This window comes from Pelodiscus sinensis, chromosome 1, assembly GCF_049634645.1.
Source record: "Pelodiscus sinensis isolate JC-2024 chromosome 1, ASM4963464v1, whole genome shotgun sequence".
In the NCBI taxonomy this organism is placed as follows: domain Eukaryota; kingdom Metazoa; phylum Chordata; order Testudines; family Trionychidae; genus Pelodiscus; species Pelodiscus sinensis.
This window is the reverse complement of record NC_134711.1, coordinates 87,931,089-87,953,249: the sequence shown is the minus strand read 5'-3', so window position 1 is coordinate 87,953,249 and position 22,161 is coordinate 87,931,089. Positions and strand designations below refer to the sequence as shown.

General features: G+C 47.1%; 1 protein-coding gene across 7 annotated transcripts; it reads right to left on the bottom strand.

Annotated features, from left to right (window-relative positions):
- Positions 1–3,684: 3,684 nt before the first annotated feature.
- On the bottom strand, positions 3,685–20,543 carry LOC102463012 (uncharacterized). Of its 7 annotated transcripts, none has more exons than XM_075935533.1 (9): positions 20,265–20,487; positions 17,369–17,541; positions 16,842–16,904; positions 15,392–15,472; positions 14,035–14,230; positions 12,187–12,297; positions 9,951–10,040; positions 8,651–8,871; positions 3,685–4,175 (listed from the first exon to the last, which is right to left on the bottom strand). In XM_075935533.1, the coding sequence occupies exons 1-9, from the start codon at positions 20,310–20,312 to the stop codon at positions 4,163–4,165; spliced, it is 996 nt and encodes a 331-aa protein (XP_075791648.1). In that variant the 5' UTR covers positions 20,313–20,487; the 3' UTR covers positions 3,685–4,162. The 7 variants fall into 7 exon arrangements, with proteins under 7 accessions (XP_075791648.1, XP_025042873.2, XP_014431324.2 ...); XM_025187088.2 differs by lacking the exon at positions 3,685–4,175 and adding an exon at positions 20,502–20,543 and having other exon boundaries at positions 8,549–8,871; positions 20,265–20,369; XM_014575838.3 differs by lacking the exon at positions 3,685–4,175 and adding an exon at positions 20,502–20,542 and having other exon boundaries at positions 8,549–8,871; positions 17,369–17,473; positions 20,265–20,369.
- Positions 20,544–22,161: the final 1,618 nt, after the last annotated feature.

Here is a 22,161-nt window from a genome sequence, read left to right as displayed (position 1 = left end):
ATATGTGACTGTAGTGAGCAGAGGTGGCCACTCACTGACCTGAAGGGGAAGAACCCCTCTCTAAGCCTGGGTGGGCCGAACCCAGTCCTGCTCCTTTAACTCCCCAGGAGCCCAAGGGCACTGCAGGGAGGATAAAAGCCCCGCTCAGGAGCTCAGTGAGGGCCCAGCCACTGGAGGAAGCAGAGGCCTGCCCTGAACTCCAAAGTAGGGTTGCCAGGTGTCCAGACAATCTGGTATTTGCGCTCTCGGTCCAGTTAAAAAAAATCAGAAAATACCAGACATGTGCAATGTCCAGTATTCTCTGATTTTTCCAGCTGCGCACTGGACAGAAGCCTGGTGTGGGCAGGGGGAGCAGCTGGAAGGCAGGGCCACAATCAGCGCTAGGAGCCTGTGATTGCACAGAAGCCTGGTGGGGGCGGGAGGAGTGGCTAGGACTCCCAGCCACTCCCCGACTCCCAGCAACTCCCCATGCCCCCGCCAGGCTTCTGCGCAATTACAGGCTCCCAGTCTGGGACTCCCAACCTGGGAGGCGGGGCCGCGATTGCCGCTCTGGGCACTTCAGAAGCCTAGCCGGGGTGGGGGGAGTGTCTGGGAGTCCCAGCCACTCCCCCCAGACTCCGCAAGGCTTCTATGCAATCATAGGCTCCCAGTGCCAAGACGGGGTTGCGATGGCCGCTCTGGGCATGTCAGAACGGGGGGGAGGGGATGGATGTGCCCATACTTATTATCCCGTGTTCCTTTTTTTTTTTCCCTCGACAAAAATACTGTGTGTCTGGTATTTTTTGGGAGACCATCTGGCAACCCTACTCCCAAGCCAGGAGAGCCCTGAGTACCTTGCAGAGGCTGAGAACTGGCCTGGACCGCTGGGCCTCTGCTCCGAAGTGGGGACCTTCTTTACCTTGCCCGAGAGTTCAGCCTACGATGACCTCAAGAACCAGCAGCTAGTGTGGAGCCAGGTAGATGCTGAGGGGGAGTTAGGAAGTGGCCCAGGCTTTCAGGCTGATCTTATAACACTTTAGAGTGTGTCAGTGTGTTGCAGGCCAGAACCCCGCTAACCACAGTGGCAGCCAGGGCTGCGATTGTTAGGGCCCTGGGCCAGGCCTCGGTGGAGTAGGGAAGGCCTGTGTCCCCCCTGCCACCCCACAAATCAGGTGGCAGTCTCCCCGCCCCCTTGCCTGTGGGACTACATTTGTGTTGCTGCCCCGCCCTGAAACAGGGCCTGGGCCGTACTAACTGGGGAACTGCTATATGTTGGTCTTTCTTTGCCTGGCCTGCCCTGTACTCAGGGCCCAAGGTCTGAAAGGGACCACTGGACATTTATTTACAGGCCTGAGCACAGGTCTGGGACTCAGGACTAAGCCACTCAGCTTACAGTGACCCAGGATCAGAAAGGGTTACATCACTAACAGGCTAATTGATCTGGATTCAACCTTTAGAGACATATTAAAGGAGATGTAAATGGCAATTAGGGCCATTTAGTCTTAAATAGACAAGGGCAGCGTTTCCCAAACTATGGGCCGTGGCCCGGTACTGGACCGCGGGAAAAAAATACCCGGCCTCAGCGTGCCTGGTGGCTGCCGGCAGGGCTGGCCTTAGGCCAATTCGGGCCCTGCGCCCCTGAACTCAGAAGTGCCAGCGAGTTACAGAGCCAGGGACCCTGCTCCACCAATATGTGGAGCTGGGTCTCTCCCCCGGCTCTGCCTGGAGCAGGCCTCGGCCCCAGTTCCCCCCCACCCCCGCGCATCCCCCCACCTCGCCCCCAGAGCGTCCCCGCCGTGCGCGGCTCCTCTTCACCCCCTGCTGCTGCCTATGTGCGGCGTTGCACATGGGCGGGGAGGACGCCCAGATGTGACGTGACTTCACGGCCCGGGATTTTAAAACTCTTCAGTGGCACGTGGCGGGGCCACACTGGCTCCGGGCTCGGCCTCCGGGGCCTGAGCGTGGCCTCCGGCCCCGCAATGTGGAAGGCAGAAGGTAGGGAACAGGCTTGGCCGGTGAGGAGGCGGCGGCGGCAGCGGCGGGGGGGAACAGGGGGGTGGAAGGAGAAGGGGCTTGGGCAGGGGTGAGGGGAAGGCACCAAGGGACAGGGTGCAAGAGAGAGAGACAAATGCCAAGGGGCCAAGTGCAGACAATGAAAGAAAGGGCAGGAGGGGAGGTGTCAGTGGGAGGGGGGACAGGGTGATGCTAGGAGAGGAGAGGAGAGGAGAGGGGAAGGTCATTGGGGGCTGGAGGGGGAGGTGCTGGGAGAAGGCTTGAAAGAAGGGGTGGGCATGAGGAAGGCCAGGATGGAGCAAGGCATGTGTGAGGGCACAGAGGGGCAGGAGGGGAATGGGGCAGAGAGTGGTGAGGGGGTGGGTATTAGGGAAAAAGAGGGCAAAGGGGGCAGGAGCAGTAAGGGAAGGGGGAGGCACCAGGAGGGTGCAGGGCTAAGGGAAGGTGCAGGTGCCAGGGGATTCTGGGGTGAGGAGGAGGAGAGAGCTGGCCACTGGAAGCCACACTGGACGGGGGAATCGGGGTAGGCTGGAGAGATTGGGGGGATGGTGGAAGCAGGGCTGCCGGGGGGGGGGGTGCGAGGTTGGGGGCAGGGAGCTGGCCGGGGAAGATATGGGCGGGGGAGAAGCGGCCGCCGGAAGGAGGGCTGGGGCAGCGGGGCTGGCCAAGGGAGATTGGGAAGAGAAGCGGGGGAGTCCTGGCTGCCTGGGAGGGGGTTGGGGGAAGTGGGGCTGGCCAGAGGTGCAGCGGGGGGAGAAGGGGGCAGGAATGAATTGGCCTGTGGGGAGTGGGACTGACCCAGCCATATGTAGATCTTGGGGCACTGCCCCCATTCCCCCCTCCCCCCCACAAAGCACGAGTTAGTCCGGCCCAGGGATTCTATTTCCCCCCCCTCCCCACGCACCTCCCCTCAAGTAGTTGCGAACTGTCTGGCTGGTAGACACACTCATGCAGTCTGAGCACATTTACCAGTCAGGCAGTTCGAAACTACAAACTGATACATCTAGTAATAATACAACTTACCTAATGAGAAAATACCAGACATGTTATATATTTTCTCAGTTTGTTTTTTATGTATTTATATTTTTGAGCTGTTAAAAGCAGTACGGAAAAAAACGGGTTCCAACTAAAGTAAAAAGTTTGGGAAACCCTGGTCTAACCAGCTTTTTGTCTGTCTTACAGTCCATTTATCCAATCCATATTCCTTAACTTGCTGGCAAGAATATTGTGGGTGACCATATCAAAAGCTTTGCTAAAGCTGGCACTGGGGGCTTTCAGAGGACCAGAAACAACTTGTTTGAATATTCATCATTTGATTAATGAATATGCAAATATGCAAATGAACATTACTGGTCCTCCAAAAGTTCATGAATGGATTTACTTGTCCCCGTGTCAAAAAGTTTGGGAACCGTGTGCTACATGATCTTTGTGAGAGCAAGCAGGAAAGTTATCTGACAGGGGGTTGTGGTAGAGCATCTAGCCAGAGAATTTCAGCTGTCAGACACTGGGGTGATAACGAGAGCACAGCAAGGGGCAGTGCAAATCAGAGAGGCTTTGAAGGACAATTTTATGAATGACCAGGTTTGAGACTCATCCCTGTTGCTCTCAACAAGGTGCCTCTGCGTTCCTTTTGTTTGCCTTTAATTTCCCACCTCACCCCTGCAGTACAAACAATAAAGAGACTGATGTTCCGAGGTCATGTGTTTTTATTTAAGGAAAACAGCAGGGGAGTAAAAGAAGTGAGAACCTGAAGTGGGGAGGAGGGCTCAGAAACCCGTGAAGGACAAACTTTTGCCTCCTAACATCCTGGAGGGTAAAGCTGCCCTTGAGTTCCCTCCCTCCCCCCGCCCCAAGTCCTGGGGCCCTGGCGGACCCTGGAAATCCTGAGGGTGGGTGCTACAGAGCTGGGGGAGGAGGGAATGTTATTTTGATCAGGGGAGCATCTGGACTCATGCAGTTCAGAGGCAGGCATGGTAAGGGCCCTGCCAGACAGGAGCCTGCACGTGTGTGTGTGTGAGGGAGGCAGGGTCTGGCCCACATGGCTTCCCAGGGCAGAGCAACTTTCCCAGCCCGCAGAAGCCTGTAGGGGGAGGGTCGGGATGGAGCAAAGGGCTTTCCCTCTGTGTCTGGCACACGCTGGGTCCAGCACACACGGCTTCCTGGTACAGTGCTACTTTCCCAGCCTGTGGGAGGGAGCAGGGAATCTGTGTCAGACAGAAATGGCTTCCTAGGGAGAGTGCTAATGGCTTCCCCTCCTCCTTCAGCCAGGTTGCCATGAGCGAAATCACTCTTCTCCCGATCACACAGAGTGATTGGGAGCAGATGCTGGCTGAATGTGGCCATAAACCTGGGCCTTATGCTGCAATGCTTAGTGGTTCAGGGACATTGGACCACTTACTGGAGGCTTGGCTCGGGAAGGTGTCCTACCATGGAGGACAGAATAAGGCAGGCCTCCCCAGAAACCTTGTGAGAAGGATCAAAAAATTCCTATGTGAGAGCTTCATGGAGATGTGCAGAGAAGATTCCTGCTCCATCTGCATCTGTTCTGTCCTCTTCCCCCTTCCCTGTGCTGTGGTAGGGTTCAAACATGTAGGTTTCGTGCATTACTGCTGACTATAATAAAGCAATTGCCTTAACTGACTCGTAGAAAGAAAAAAATTGTGAACTCATCAGAAGTGCCCCCTGGGTTGGTGCTCAACTGAGAGACATCCTCGGAGTAGGGAACTGACCTTCCAGGTGCCCAATTCCCAGCACTTCCCCAAAGGAAGCAAGGGGTAGAGTGAAATAATGGGCTATGCATAGACATATGGAAGGTGGCAAAGGCACTGCATTGATATTTTCTGGGTTTGCCTCCTTGTTTAAGTAACTCCATTGTCCTCTTCTCCCATCTCTTTTCCAAGCCATCACAGGTGAATTTCAGGGAGCCAGTGTTTGAGTCTTGGCTCCTAGCCATAAAATGCATTAATCGGATAAACTTAATATGGACCCAGTCTGCTTATTCAGCCTTTGTTAAACATTGAAAGGCCAAATTCCTGCTGTCTTTTGCTCTTTGGAAGAGGTTCATTCTCTTTTTATGGAGAAGAGTCACCACTGCCATCTGGCAGATGGCCATCTCTGAATGTTACCAGTCCCTAGCCAACCAATTCAGCCTGGGAGACCAACCTTTAGGACCATCATTATACAGGTGTGTGATGTAGCCTGATCCAAAGATTCCTATATATAGTACTGAGGGTTGACAAGACCTTATGCCCCTTACATCCTACTTCCAGTGCTTTATAATTTACGAGTTACTTAAATTTGTCTATGCCAAAGTTTACAGGTCTTAAGCCTCATGTTAACTACTAAAGCCAATGTCTTACAGGGTTCAAACATGTAGGTTTCTTGCATTACTGCTGAATATAATAAAATAAAATATATATTGCAAAGCAGTGACTATAACAAAAATAAGCTTGCCCACTGGGCTACAGTGATGCCCTAAATAAAGTACTGTTGCGCCATATTAAATGCTGGGTAATATTCAGTATTCATGAGGTTTCCAAACTCTACTGGGACAATTTATGGGACCCACATGCCTATTATTTATCTCACCTCTCTCAGGGCTTAGAATTTACAAAAAAAAAAAAAAAAGTCCCTCCCCAAAAGGAGGGTATTTCGCCTTAGGGCTCCAAGATCTGGTTGACCAACATAGAAGGTTCACATTGCTGCTCAACATATGTCCAGGACTTCTGCCGTATTATCACAAGTGAACTGGCATCTAAAGATTGAATGGACAAAATCTGGATGTGTGCCAGTTTACAAACGGGGGCAAGCATAGAGGTCAACAGACAGGTTGGTAATGGTGGCCGGCAAAGCAGCTTGGGATAGTCATAGTGCGCAAGTAGCACTGTTTATGCCAGAACAATAGACTGGACTCACATTGTAGCAACAAGGCTACAAAAGAATTGGTGACAACTGCAATCAGGGATCTGTGATGATGTCCATTGTGTGTAAGAAAAGGCAAAGCTGCATATTAACCCCCCTCTATGTCCCTTCCCCACCACAGACAAGCTCTTAGGACATTTTTCATCCAAACAGGTTTCTTTCTCCTTCATAGCTCATATCATCTCCCCCTGCTGCTTATTCTCCAGCTGACAGCATGAACACAGTTGTTGTGGAGGTAGTTGTGACAAAGTCACACACAGTGCATTGTGACTCTAAGGCTATGTCTTCACTGCAATGCTATTTTGGGATACTGGAGTATCCCAAAATAGCTATCCCATGTCTCCACAGCAAGCCTGTTAGTTCAAAGTATAATGGGCTCGCTATTCCAACGTCCTTGTAAACCTCATTGCAGGAAGAGTAAGGGGCATTTTGGGATAGTGCCTTATTTCGAATTTGCTGCTGTGTAGACAGCACCAAAGTACGAAATAAGCTATTTTGAAATAAGATCAAAATAAGATACGCGCTTTGCGTAGCTCAAATTGCATATCTTATTTTGACCTCTGATGATGACACTTGAAAAACACAGATCTAATTTTCACCCAAATGCTGCTTAGAAATAAGAAGTGAGGATCAGCACCTAGAATATGAGACCAGCAGGAACCAAATTATTTCTTTGGAAAATATTTTCCAGGAGATGTCAGTATTTTTAGCACCCTATGTGCAAATACTGAGCTGTTTTATGTGGCTCTTTTGATGGTTCTTGGGTCACCAAAAACTGAGAGTTGCATGTTACTTGCCTCCAGTGAGAGGGAGACTTGTTTGTGCCAGAGGTCAGATTCCTAATACCAACAACCTATGAGCCACCCAAACCTTGCAGGATAGCAATAGGTGTACGACACTCCCTGAGCCCTGGAGAGCCCAGAAGCATCTTATCCACGGAACACTCACAGAACTACCAGGCCTGCTATTCTCAAAGAGATAGTGCACACACCAACTGGAAATGCCTTATTGGCTTTACTTTCTACCATAGCACTTAGAGATACATTTAGAGTAAAAAATAAGACTAAGCATAGTAACAAAAAAGTGATTCAAAGATTAAAATGACCGAGTAAGAATAATGGAAACGGAACTGTTAAATATAAAAAAAAATTAATACATACATGGCTTTGAGAGACTAAACTTAACTTCACAAGCTAAACTAATTTCTAAAGAAGTTTATTTCACCCAAAGCCTTTTCTGCAGCATTTCAGTCAAGACTGGTTGTGATTCTGCTTTCACTACTGTAAACCATTGTCCATTTACTCCCTAGTTATTGGATAAAAGGGGGTCTTTTTGTCTTTGCCCCATATCCCCCGAAATTCATTGTCTCAGAGGGTACGTCTAGACTGCACTCTAAAATTGAAATAAGATACACAATTTGTGCTATGCAAATTGCATATCTTATTTGGATTTTATGTCAAAATAGACTATTTCAAAATTTGGTGCATCTACACAGTGCCAAATTTCTAAATAAAGCATTATTTCCAAGACATCTCTTATTCTTCTTGGAACAAGTTTCACAGGGATGCCGAAATAGCGCACCCATTATTTAAAAAATTATTTCGAAATAGTGGACGCATTCCTTGGACGCAGGGTAGCTATTTCAGGATAGCCTTCCATCTAGATGTATCCTAATGGAGGGGCACTATCGCTCCCCAATCAACTGTTTTTCCAGTCCCAATTGACTTTGCCTGTCTCTGTTGAATTCCAGTGTAGACGGGGATACCATTGTGTTATCTTACAATCGTTAATTTACATTTTGGCCAAGAGTTACACATTATCTCCTGTCTCGAAGAAAACCTGCCTTGCTCTTTGGTTCGTGACTCATTCCTGGCTACCAAATCTAAACATATTTTCGGTATGTGCATTGGGGTATGTCTACACTACCCCGCTAGTTCGAACTAGCGAGGTAATGTAGGCATACCGCACTTGCAAATGAAGCCCGGGATTTGAATTTCCCGGGCTTCATTTGCATAAGCGGGGCGCCGCCATTTTTAAAACCCTGCTCGTTCGAACCCCGTGCAGCACGGCTACACGGGGCACGAACTAGGTAGTTCGAACTAGGCTTCCTAGTTCAAACTACCGTTACTCCTCGTGGAATGAGGAGTAATGGTAGTTCGAATTAGGAAGCCTAGTTCGAACTACCTAGTTCGTGCCCCGTGTAGCCGTGCTGCACGGGGTTCGAACGAGCAGGGTTTTAAAAATGGCGGCGCCCCGCTTATGCAAATGAAGCCCGGGAAATTCAAATCCTGGACTTCATTTGCAAGTGCGGTATGCCTACATTACCCTCCTAGTTTGAACTAGGAGGGTAGTGTAGACATACCCTATGAGACTATATCTGTACATTTCACAGCTCTCTCTATGACCCTAGATTTCATTTGAGACCTCTCATGGCTTTCTTTATGGATAACTACTATGAAAGCAGTGTGCATGATACAGTGAGCTTGTCAAGCTTGTTAGGAGTTGGTGCTATAAAGTAGCGAACCCTTTGTCAGGCACCAGTGGGTCTCTGGGTCACATCCCCTTCCAGGAGTATATGCTACAAGAGCTAGAACTCAGGCATTTCGTGAATGAAAAAGACTGAAAACTACAGAGCTACTATTCACTATTTTTTTTACTATTTTATAACACAGGGGTATAATTTGACTCAACCAGTCATTCCATTCAGCCATAGATTACACCTTTCCTAAGTACTTGCCTCCCACATGCGAGCACTGGCCATAGAAAGTTCAATGGCATCTTGTCCTCCACATCTTTATTGTCCACATGCTGTATGCAGTATGTGGGGATTCTTTCCTCTGTGGGCCACACAGCTTTAATGGGTGGGTTCTGAAGAAGCAACAAACAATAAATTTTGCAGCATGCCACTGTGAAATGTACTAGTGGCTGTAACTTCTGTTGATCAGGAGAAAGCAAAGGCTGAAAATAAAAATGAGGACAGCGATTATCATAGGTGCTTCGCAATGTTGTTACATCAATTGTTAAGCAGATACCACCACCCTTTCACTCGGCTTGTAGCTTCTAACTATGGACACACCAGTATTGGAATTTATAAACCAGAACAGCTGAAGACACATCCAGGGCTCTTCTGTTTGGTCGGATCACCTATCAGGAGAAGTTCCAGGTGCTGGGACTCAGCTAGCCAGAGACCTGACAAAATTCCTAGGCTGCCCTTTCTCCCACATATCCAAACAAAGCCTTTCAGGAGACCAGAGAAAACAAATCTTTTTGAAATGTGCAATCTGCAGGTTGACGACAAAGCTCCAAGGCAACCTGGATAGACATTTACCACAAGAAACAGGACAGAGTCTGGTTTTATAGAACTGGAAAATAGGTGTTCAAATCAGGGTTCCTCCCACTTCCTGTGGTCTCAGCTCCACCTAACTCAACATAATGTACGCTCAGCTCTCCTGGCCCAGAATAGAAGTCAGATGCACATTCTCTACCAGCTCCCTCTAGCTGATGGAAGGAGTGGGGGTGGCATTAATAGAATGCAAAGGACGGATGTCCTCAGCCAGAGTCGTTTCCACAGTGTCCAGCTGCACTGTAAACTTACTGTGGGATTTTAACTATGTCGCTGAGGTGTATGAAAAACTACACCCCCCGAGTGACGCAGTTATACCAACCTAGCCCCCAGTGTGGGCAGCACAAGGTTGACAGAAGGGCATCTCCCATTTACAGCTACTGCCTCCAGTAGAGGTGGATTTCTCTTGTCAGCATAATAGCACCTTCCCTAAGGTACTACAGCTGCACCACTGCAGCATTTCAAGAATAGATTTATCCTTTGAGGGAGAAGGAAAGAGGAGTAAAAGGGAGGGGCTGACAGGAAAATTCTTGAGTACTGGAAGATTTCAGCTTCATGCCAGAAGTGGACGGTACAACACAGAACTCAGTTGTGTGTCTTTAATACCGTGAGTTTTACAGACATGTCTGGAAATGCCTCCCTCCCTCCCCCCCCCCCCACACACACACTCCCCCCAGGCCTGTTCTTTACTCACCAGACTCATGGCTTGGTAAAAGTTTTCTCCGTATTTAAGGTAGAGATTTTTAAGGTGATTCTTTATCTCTCTTATGAGCCCAGGGGGCAGCTACAGACAAAACAACAAAGCAGCCTGAGTTAGCTGCTAGGAAATGGAATAATCCACTTCCCAATTATCAATCCTGTCCAGGAAGACAAATGTTTCCAAACAGCAATTTGGAAACTTCCAGCTCTCATGGTTTGGGCAAATACCCAGATTGGGACATGGGGTTGGAAGGAGGTTTCTAACTCCTGTAAGTGCATCCCAGCCAGTCAATGACAGGATTAGTGTCTCGGTCATGTGACTCACTCACCCGCTGCATAAAACTCAGCCATTCTCCTGTCCTACCAATTACAAACATAAAGGAATCACAGTTCTCACCTCTGCTCTGTTTCTATTGTAGCTGCCTGCCTACTAGGGCTGCCAGCCTCTCTCACCGGGGTGCAGCTGAACCATTGTTAGCAACTGTGGACCACTTGAAATACTTCCCTTGTGTGCACATAGGCACCGAATTCCTCACTAGCTGGGGGGGGGGGGGTTCTTGACCCCTGCCCCTGCCCCTACTCCATCTCTTCAAGCCCCCATCGGCACCCCACCTTTCTGCACCCCTGCTGTGCTCCCATTCCATCCCTTTTGTAAGTTCCAGCCCTGTTCCACCTCGTCCCACCTCCCCTCGCCAAGCTTGCTGCATCCCTGCACCTTTCTCTCCCCCCGGAGCTTCCTGAACTCTGAAACATTCCCAGTGCTCCAGAAGTGCTGGAAGAGCGAGGGAGGAGTTGGACACTGGTGATGCCAGCAGGCTAGAGGTGCAGGGGAGAGGGAGGCAGAGTGGCGGAGCTTGGCTGCCGGTGGTTGCTCAGCACCCACTATTTTTTCCCAGTGGGTGCTCCAGTCCTGAAGTGCCCATGGAGCTGGTCCCTATGCTCGTGCATAAGAAGGGCCCTATTAAATTCTCAGCCCATTTGGGTGAATTTCACTGCCTTAGGATTTTAAAAATCACAAATGCTTCTTAAATCTGAAATGTCATGGTGGTGTAATTGTAGGAATCCTGACCCAAAACCAAGTTGTGTGAAGTTATTTACTTCTGTGCTGCTGCTGGACCGCTAGAAAGCGGCAGCTGCTGGCCAGGAACCCAGCTCTGAAGGCAGAACCATTGCCAGCAGCAGTGTAAAAGTAAGGATGGCATGGTATGGTATGCACCCTTATTTCTACTCTGCTGCTGGTGGGGCACTGCTAAAAGCTGGGTACCTGGCCAACAGCTGTCACTCTCTGGCAGCCAACCCCGAGGATCAGCATAGATGTAAGGGTGGAAATACTGTGAAACACTCCCCTAAAATAACCTCTGGAGTCCTCTGAAACTCTCTTAGGCATCATGACTACCAATTTGAGAGATGCTCTTCTCCCCTGTGAAATCTGTATAGCATAGGGTAAAAATACACAAGACCAGATTTCATGATCCATGCTGTGTTATCCATGGCTGTGAATTTGGTAGGACCCTATGTATAAGGCTGTAAAGAGGTGGCAGATCTAAACAAGTTACCCAGCATCTCATCACTACCTACATCCTACTAGGGATGTCATCATGTAGATGACAGCACAATTAACCAATAAGCCTCAGCTGACTATACACATTTCCCCCCTTGCTGCCTCTGTATCAGAGGCAGCAAGGTGTAGGGGGAAGCGGGAGCTGGCTTAATAGCTGCTTTCTCCCAGCACTGGCTGCATAGTGCTGCCTGCAGAGGGTGGCGAGGGAGCTGCCACAACACGGACAGAGGCTGCTTCACAGCAGCAGCCCCTATTAGTGGGGAGTCTGAGCTTCCCGTGCATAGTGGCTACTGCCACAGACCAGCTTCTGTCTGAGGGGCGCTCGGACCCCCCGCAGACAGGAGCTGCTGTCACCCTGCACTGCTGCCTCTGTATCAGAGGCAGAAGCATGGGGGGAGGCAGGCAGCCAGTCTGCATGAGGAGCTGATTTTTAAACTGGCAGACCAGTACCCACATCCCACCCCACGCTGCTGCCTCTGATGGAGAGGCAGCAGTGCAGGGTGACAGGAAGCTCCACGGGAGTGGGGCCAGGAGCCCACTGGCTACCACCCCCGCCCCGCCGGGACTATTGAATAGTTGTATAACCGCTAAAATTTCATGCGGTTATACGACTAGTCAATTACACGATGCCTAACATCTCTACATCCTACTGTGCTGTAATGTTAAATACCTGCTGGCTGGCAAAGAGGCTTGTGGTTTCCTTAGAAACTGGAATCTCCAGGAGTTCAAAGATTCGATTCATTCTTTGTGACAGCTCTTCTTCACATTTGGCAAACACAGCCTGGGGTGCAAAGGAAACAAGAGATCACTGATCAGGAACAAATGAAAAGCCTGGCGCCCTAAGGACAAGATGCCAGACTCTTCTGCATTGGAGAATCGAATGTCACTGTAACATTACCCAATCTACAGAAAAACATCTTGAATCCATGTGCAAAAATGCTTCAGGCAGCGGTCAGGGATTTAAGTTATTTTAATAATTGGTAGAGATTAATCAATTGAGTGAGTGCCAGTTTAGGCACCTCCCACTGCACAATTGGCACAGACATTTCTGAGAGCCGTCACTCCATTTCTGTGCACATGTGCTGTTCTTTTCATTGTACCATGACATTTTTCCCCTCGATACACCCAGCCTTGGAGCAATAATGAGACATCAAAATTAATCTCCTATGTGGCATGGCAGTGCCATAGTCACCAGGAACCCTGACAAGATGCTGCAACAGTCTCAGCTGATGCCTTGTTGGAGTGAGAAATGGGAACTCAAACTACTCTTCTGGCTGTCAGGAGTGTGCAGCACCATTAGGCTCCATGGCATTCCACAGGCCATGCTGGGCTGGAAAATAACAGCTAACAACTGAGTAACCAGTTACCAGTGCTAGTGTGACACTTCCCAGGGCTACCCCAGGTTGTGAGGCATCTCATTTACCATCTGCCTTTACCACGAGGAAGTCTTGTTTGCCTGCTGTGAGTCAGCTTCCTGACACCCCCAGACTGGCTACACAAGCCTTGCTTTCCAAGCTGCCGCAGACCTCCCTCCTCCGCACAGGCTAGCAAGAGGCACACACCAGCACCCAAGTCCTCCGCACGTGCCTCTGGAGCATCTAATTCATTGAACACTTTTAGACCTATCATATTCTCTGTGCCCAGGACACATCAGCTTCTTAGAGTCAACTCAGGATCACCACTCTGTTTAACACACAGCACTTAGGTACATGGGGAGTGATATTTTTTTTTATCAAAGAACTGATTTTTCAAAGGATAGTAAGTGAGAATACTGGAAACAAAGTGATATAAACCATAAAAAGCTTGTTACAGCCTAAACTAATCTCACAAGCTATTCCCATGTCAACTGCAGGACTGCTAACTCCAGGTCTTTTCACTAGCATTTTCAACCATGATGACTAAGCTCCTCCTTCCATCGATCAAGGCCATTGACAGCTTGTCATCACAGATTGAAGGATGTGAGAGCATCTCTCTCTATCCCCAGATATATCAGGCTAGAACTTTGATTTTCCCTGAAAACAGCATCTCCCCACCCTGCTGGGTGTTTCTCTCTTCCAATTAATTTCCTTCTGAAGTTTCTGTAAACTCTTCATGAGCAGTATGCAAATGTAAGACATACAATGGCCCACCAGACAGATAAGCATCACCCTCTCCCTGTCTGGACAGTTTGCCTCATGATGGTCTGCCTTTGAGTGACCTGCCTTCAAATACAAGTCCTACAGAACCTAATTTTCAGCAGACATACTTATACCCACACACATTCTTCACACATTCCTTTTATAAGGATTCTTACATCACATGAGACACAGGCTACCATTAGAGATCATACGTCACATCATTTTGATAAATCCAGGGAATCCCTGAACTCCTACACCTTCTCAAGAGGTCCTTGGGTCACACCTAGTTTCTTCCTTGATCATGCAAGTACTAAATGCCAAGTCATTAGACTGAATCCTACAGTGTTATTCTTTTTCCAAACTTTATCTATTTGAGTGCTAGGATATCAATATCAACAAACCTTAATTACTGTGCTCATTTGTTCATATGTCATTGGGAAGGCAGAGTCACTAGCAGCACATTTGGCTTTCTCCCACTCATGTGTCCTGAGCCTGTCGTACATCTCCAGCACAGCTGATTCTTGACAAGGGTCACTCAAGTTCTCTGAGACCTTGCAGCATTCTACTGTATTGGCCGAGACAGGCTCTGATCCAGGGCTAAAGGGGGATTGAAAAGTTTATTTTAAAGTGGGAAAGAGCTAGATAGAAATGCAAAACACCAAGAGTGATGGTGATTTAATTAATAAAGAGCTAACTAATGATACGCGAGAAACACTTTATGAATTGCCATGCAAATCACAAGCACTACAGCCTCTGCTCTGCATTTCCCAACCCCAAACTAGCATCCCCCTGACCAGTAAGCATCCTGGTGTGACAGCTTCTGTTTGGAAAAAATAGCACTGTCAGAGTGACACTCCACAAGCGGCAGCTAGCATGGCCTAAACTGCACTTTGGTTATTTCCTTGAGAGCTTAATTCTTTCATCCGCATGTGAGTACAGACATGGAGCTGCCATTGTCTCCTCCTCTTCTTAGGATCATGCTACCCAGTTCACCATAGCCAGTAGTATGCATGCCCCATAGAGGCTGAGAATTTGGGGAGGGAGGGGTCACTTTGGCTGCCAGGGGAGCATAGAGAGGTTTCATCGTTGGAAGAAGGATCAAGATATTTGCAAAAAGAAAAGCTCTGGAAGAAATATTTACAAATCTCCCACATGTTCTCTAAGACTCTTCTCTCTCCCTTCAGCTTTTCACACTCTTCCTCCTCCTGATGAATCTCTTCTGTGCTGACCATTAGATTTCATGGACAAAATGAATATAATCAACCACCAAATGATGGCTAAGGCAAGATTTGGGACAGCCACCAATTCTAGGATTCATGAGAGTCCCTGCTTCTCATCCATCTTTTCTGCAAGCCCAGCTCACAGGACAGTAATTGCCCCAGATGTATTTATGGCTTTGCATCCTTGAGATGCTACTGCCTGTAGTGTTGTTGCATTGGGAAGGCAGGAATGTAATGTTGTCATACAGTGATGCAATGTCATGACATAATTATTTGTCAAACAGGTTGATTACATCATGGTAGTAGATGGGATTAATTTAGGTGCTGCACAGATTCAGTAACTCAGATATTTATACTTAGGGGGGAGGTAACATGCATTACAACATATGGTCTGATTCAGTATCCACTAAAGTCAGTATCAAAACTCCTGCTGACTTTGATAAAAGGTGACAGACGTACTAGAAAGATAGGAGGAGGGTGACTGGCCCCGGGTGAAGAGGCGATTCATAGAATAGCAACAAAAATACACAATACTCACTTCTCAGCGAAGTTGTGACTATTGTCGGTGGCCTCCTGTGATATGGAACCACCGCAATCAATCCCATTTATTGCTTCCTGGCTAGAGATGGAACAAACCAAGTGGAATAAAGGAAATGCAAATGGGAACAAAACAAAACCCAGAAACCTGAACTTTGAAGAAGTTCTGACCCAGCTCCTGATCTGGCCTTTCCAACCAGCCCTATGGTATGTGATTGAACAAAATCTCTGGATCCAATTTGGTCTGGATTTGGAGAGAAATTTGACGGTAGCTCCAATCTTGGTGTAATGGATCACTTTCTAGTAAGAACCTGAACCTTTGTCCCTACCTCAACCAAGTCTTGATTTTGATAAATCCTAAGAAAAACCTTTTAGGTTCGAAAAAGATTGATTAGCTATTACCAGTCCCTTCCCCTTATCCTGACTGCCTCTGTGTTTCCTTCTTCTAGCTGAGTTTGGAAGCTCCAAAATGCCATGGAAAGAGGCTGCTTTCATTGTAACGTCATCCTGACCAGGCACAGAAGTTGCAGGAAATCTCACATGATAGCCTGTTCTTATCCAATTTCCAGCCCAGTTATGTGGGTCTCAGAGAAGACTAAAGAAAATCCTTACCTCTGCTTGTTTACTGGAACCCAGCTGTTTGTTCACCACTCTTGATCTTTTAAGGGTGGAGTAATTTTGGCATTTGATGCTTGTGATCAGTGTCTCCAGGGTACTGCCTCAGTTCTCTTCCCCACAGTTCACCTCTGTCCGCCCTCACCAGAATCTCAGCTGCCACCCTTCCCTTTAGGAGCTTGTCATTGCCACCCTTACATGGCTGTTAAGAGGTCACTGATAAGTAATGCAAGGCTCTCCCTTCCCCCTAGGAGCAGACTATGCTGTGATGGCAACTGTAATTACAGTCCCTACCAAGTCAAGTATCAATTTACCACCTGCCCTTTCTATATCAGGATGGGGGGAGGGAGGAGGAGAGAGGGAGGGACTTTCTCCTCTGTCTTGTTGATGTGAAAGGGGGTATTACTTATTCAGAGAACTATTTGGGATGACACAATATGATTTCAGGATGCCCATCACATGACTTAGCGAGGGTGTGGTGTTATATCACACAGGGTCGGGTTTGCCATGTACGATCAAGTGAACATGGTGGCAGCCTGAGGACCTGGCCCTGAAGGAAAAAGATGCCAAGTGGGAAAAATGAAGCTGGGCCAATCACTAGGCATGCTGATATTTTAGTATCAACACCCATAAGCAAGAAGAAGAGCCCACTTGGAAACATACAAGACTCTTGGGTTTGGTAGATACTTGAGAAAGAATCATAGTATTTGCACTTAAAAAACAACGTATAGTCTAGTAGCACCTTAAAGACTAACAAAACATGTAGATGGTATCATGAGCTTTCGTGGACACAGCCCACTGCTTCAGATGACCGAGGCCTGACCCTCCCCACTTACCTGAGCCGGTCCTGCAAAACCTGTAGTCGTTTCTCTGCGTCTTCAAATCGAACATTCATTTCCCTTAATCAGGCAGAGAATGGTGCAAAGGGATTAGACTTAATAAAATATCCATAAAGTAATACCTGCTGCAATAGCTGAAGTCCCTCCCAAAATGATTAGTCAGCTCATCAGCTAAAAACCTAAACAACCAAGATTTAAACATGTCTGCTCGGTCAGGTGGTCATGGCTCTGCGATATGGGAGACTTGTGATGATCTTAGCCACCCTCTCTGTCTCTTTCTTTAGAAATCAGCTCCAAGCCATGGTGCTGAGGCACAGCACTGAATCTCTGGAGACAAGGAGGGCCAGAGAATGATGCAAAAGGCCATACAATTAGCTAAAGAGGGGGCGGGCATCTCAATAAAAGACAAGGACAACAAACGACAAGAATGGTGTAAACTTCAGGGATCCGTTAGGAACATGAACAATTGTTTGGACCCAGAGGTTGAGATCTAAACCAGAATAGTTTCAGATCACCAAACTTACCTGAGTTTGTCTTCCATACATTTCACCCGTTGCTCCATCTTTGTTCCATCCAAATCTGTGTGCTCACCTTGCGGTGCCTCACTTTCGCCACTGGAGGGCACAGAGCTTTTGAGGATGGCAGATAACTCATTAGAAGCTCCACGGGGTAGCTGAGTTAGTCTGTACAGGATAAACTTAAAAAACAACAAATAGTCTGGTAGCACTTTACAGCCTAACAAAACATGTAGATGGCATCATGAGCTTTCGTGGACACAGCCCATTTCTTCAGATGACCTGAGTTTTGGGTTTAGGATGTCCAGACCCAAAATAAATAGGGGAGAAGGGAGAGGGAGGAAGGAAAAAAATAGAAGGGGGCGGGAAACAATATCAAAGGGAAATATCAAACCCGCTTGATTTTTGCTTTGATATTACATACCCTCTGCTTCTTGTTTCCCGACCCCTTCCATTCCCCCCCCCTCAAAATTCTCCCATATTTATTTAGGGTCTGGACATCCTAAGCTCAAAACTGTGGTCATCTGAAGAAATGGGCTGTACCCACAAAAGCTCGTGATACCATCTACATGTTTTGTTAGTCTGTAAAGTGCTACCAGACTATTTGTTGTTTTTTAAGTTTAACACATTAGAAGTCTGTCCAGCATAAGAGTGATGCTACTAACACCACCTTCTGTCTAGCCAATAAACCCCAACCAGCACAGAAAAATAGGAAATTACTGAAATTTTAAAGTAGCAAAATAAAAAACCCTATTCCAGGGAGATGTTTTACTCCAGAAAGAGAGAAGTGCCAAGATGCCATGAAATCCACTAGAGATTTCACTATTGCTACTGATTTTGTGTGGAAGGTGCTTTGCTACAAGCATGATGAGTGGCAGTATAAAACCCTAAAATAGATAGATTCATGATAGCAAATAATCACTAGGGCAGACCAAAGTAGGCAAGATAAAATAAGAACTCACCACACAAAACTTAAATTGAATCTAAAATCATTTTCATTGGGAAAAAATTCTGGCTAGCTATTTTGCTTAAAGCAGTGTTCAGTTTTGTAAATATACTTTTTGTATTAGAAACTGTCAGAAAAAGAGAAAGACAGAAATAGGGTTGTGTGGCATTATAAAGCTTTTTCTCAGTTTCCTGGATGCTTCTGTGTTTCCCGGTTCTTCCTGGGACCAGAAGTGCCGAATATTGTTCTGGAGAGATGTTCAACTCAGTTTTGAAGGTTCAGGATATTCCTGCAATTCAGTTAATGACTGAGTAGCCCCACCCTTGCTCTATTCCACCTCCTTACCCTCTCCACTGAGCAACACGGCATGGGGGATTACAGGGACCCTGTTGTGGCAATAGCAGAGGCCACCCCTGCCACCCCAATCGCCATGCGGACAGCCAGGCAATCTGCTCGACTCCATTCCGCTGCATTACCCTCCTGATCCACTGCACCTCATGTCTCTGTGACAGGGGAAATTAAAGCACCCTGGGGCTGGGGCGCTTTGCTTCTTGCTGCTGCTGAATAGCTGAGTGCAGTTGGCTGGGAGAGAGCAGGCTGCTGGGCCACTCCAGCTCCCTCCATCCTCATGGTGACTGGTGGGGGTGGGGAGGAGACCTCTGCTACTGCCACACCAGGCTTCTGCAATCCACCAGGTCCCCCTCCCTTTCATAGGATGGTTGGGGTGGTTGCTACAGGGCCTCCAAAAGTCCAAACTATCCTATGGACGGGACAAGTCTGGATGAGGGAACCTGGAGCCACTGGTAACCACAAGGTTATCATTCTCTTCCAGGGTTGGCTCATGAACTGCTCTTTAACGTTGATTGACAGAGCAGTTCTCTGGCTCTTCACTGAGTGTCCCTGCTTTTGAAAATCTCTTTTAAAACTGAAACAGGATCCAAACTGTGCAGCTTGAGCTTGCTCCATCTGTACAAGCTTGGAGCCAAAACTCTAGATCCAAATATCCCCAGATGTTAAGGGAAGCTCAGCTTTGGATCTGAACTGTGCAGCTTTGCTCCGGACACAGTTAAGGCTTGTTCCCCCAGCACAATATGTGCAGAAACAATCATTTTGCCATGAAACCACTTTAAACAAAAATGGCAATTTTCTAACTGAGGCAGAGTCAAGGCACCTTCAGATTTCATATGGGGGAGAGTGGGAGACGTGCAGAATTTTGTTATTTTTGTTTGCAAACATGGCTGTCCTGAGATGCTGGGGGGTGAGGGGAGGACCGGGCGCGGGGCCTAGGACAACCACTCCACTACAGGCCCTGCCCACCTTTTCCCAAGCCCTGCCCCTGCTCCACCTCACACCCCCTCCCCTGAGCAACACAGCAGGCAGGATTACAAGGGCCTGGTGCAGTGACAGCAGGGGTTACCCACCTCCCCTCCCATTCACCACATGGGCAGCAGGAGCCAGAGCCTGCTCTGCCCCATTCTGCCAGGCCCCCCTCCTGATCCTCTGCACCTCACATCTCTGCAGCGGTGGGAACCGGAGTGTCCTGGGCCTCAGGTGCTCTGCTTCCTACCGCTGCGGAGAAGCCAAGTGAGATCTGCCGGGAGAGAGCAGCGCAGTGAAGTGGAGTGCAGTAGGTTACCGCTGCCCAGTTGATGTGTAGGGGGGAGGGGGGCAACCCCTGTTGCTGCCCTATCAGGCCCCTGTAATCACCCAGTTCCCTCCCATACATAGGACGGTTGGAACAGCTGCCATGGGCTCCCCAAAAGCACAGGGCTGCAAATATCTGTGGTCTTCATCCTGGACTGAAATTTGCAAATGATAGGATAAAAGATAATGATGCAGTTTCTAGCTGCAGCAGGAGGAACTCTGCAAGAGAGTTTCACAACCATTTTAAAATAGAAATTTAGAGCCCCTCTTAAACATGCTGGGATTACCCCCCGAAGTGCCCGTTGCCCAGCATACCTGTTGGTCACTTCTGAAGTTTCTCTTGTGTGATCTAGTTCCTTGCATTCTGAAACCTCTGGCTGAGCTGTTCCTGGATTAGGCAAAGCGTTTTGCTCCATGCTTCTATTAAAATAGCAAGTCAAAAGTCTTTTCCAAACTTTCCACACCGAATGCAAAACTAATTTATTTGACTTCACTTTCTTATGTTAGTCTATTTGTACCATATCCCCCTTCACCCAATCACACTCCCCTGACCTCTCAGCAATTTAATGCAGCTCTTCTGCAGGCTGAAAAGGAGACCATTAATGCTATTTATAGTTTTAAATATGTGGGAGGTATTTAAATGCGTTGATGGTATCCAGAGAAGAGGACGGACAGAGAATCTATTTGCAAAACCAGCATAGAAGGACAAGAGATTTGTAGCTGTGGCATGGGGAGCTTGTTTTAGGTCACAATCTAATTTCCACTGAAGTTTATGAATCTTCACAACAGACCTAGGTGAAAAATGTTTTTTTTAAATCTGTAGGCAATTTCACAAATAAGAAACTTTGTTCCAATTCAAAATGAAAACATAAATCTACAACATTTTCAGCAAATTGAAATTTCAAAAATAAATCAACAAAAAATAACTCATTTTGGCTTGATTGAAATGTTTCGTTTCTGCAAAATCAGAATGTTTCATTTTGACTTGTGCTTTTATATTTAAAAAGTAAAACAATGAAATTTTGAAACAAAGTTGTTTCAAGTTTAACTATCAAAATTCTTTGCTTAAAATATTTAAAAACAGTCTATTTTGTATTTTTGAGCTTGTCTTAAAACATTCAAAATGAAAAATGTGGCAAAACTGACATGTACTTGCAACTGTTGCCAATTTTTTGACTTTGTTGCCCCAAAACAGTTTCTGGTGAAAATTTGCCCAATTCTATATGCAACTGGGATGTTATTTGACTTAAATATGAACATTGTTGCAACTGCTGTTATATATTTACAACAAATCTTGTACCAAATGTGCCATGTTAAATGTCTATGAAAAAGTTATGATTTGCTGGTTATGAATATGCTATTTGTATGTGTGTGTAATTGTTTTATTTGAAATTATGAGCTGTGGCTATGTACTTGTATTTCAATGTGTGATCCTGGGAAACACCAATGAGATATTTGGCCAGTGTACCATGAAGGACTATTCAATTTGAATGGCCCATCAAGAAGTACTTGACTGACAGTGGTGGGCCTTGGGAGATGCCAATCCACATTGGATGAGCCTTCCTGTGAATGGTCAGCCTAGTATGGGGACAATGGTGGCCACCTGTAGAGAACTGAGTCATTCATGGACAGGTGATTTGCCCTTGTGATGGCTCATGTGACAAACTCCATCTCATTACTGTACTTTTCCACAGCAAGAACAATGGGAGTCCCTCCACATAGGAGAAGATATAAAAGGCCCTTGGGAGCGCTACCATTTTGCCTCTTTCTTAGTCCAGCCTCTTTCCTGCTTAAGCCTCTGGACTATGGACTTACACCAAGGGGAATATTCTAACAAATGGACTGAAGTCTTTCCTGTGATTTGAAAGTAAGCAGAGACTTGACTTGAGCCAGAAGTTTGTTCCATCTATGATACAGACCAGAACCAAGGACTTTGTAATTGTTGTATGTATTTGATTCCTTTAACAATATTAACTCTCAGCTCTTTTTCTTTCTTTTATTAATAAACCTTTAGATTTTATATGCTAAAGGATTGGCAACAGCATGATTTGGAGGGTCAGATCTGAGTTATGTATTGACATGGGTGAGTGGCTGGTCCCTTTGGATTAGAAGAACCTTCTATTTGGTGAGATTGGCTTTTTATAACCATTCTTCCATATAAGGAATGCTACTGGTGGAGATACAGAGAAACTGGAGTGTCTGAGGGAATTGC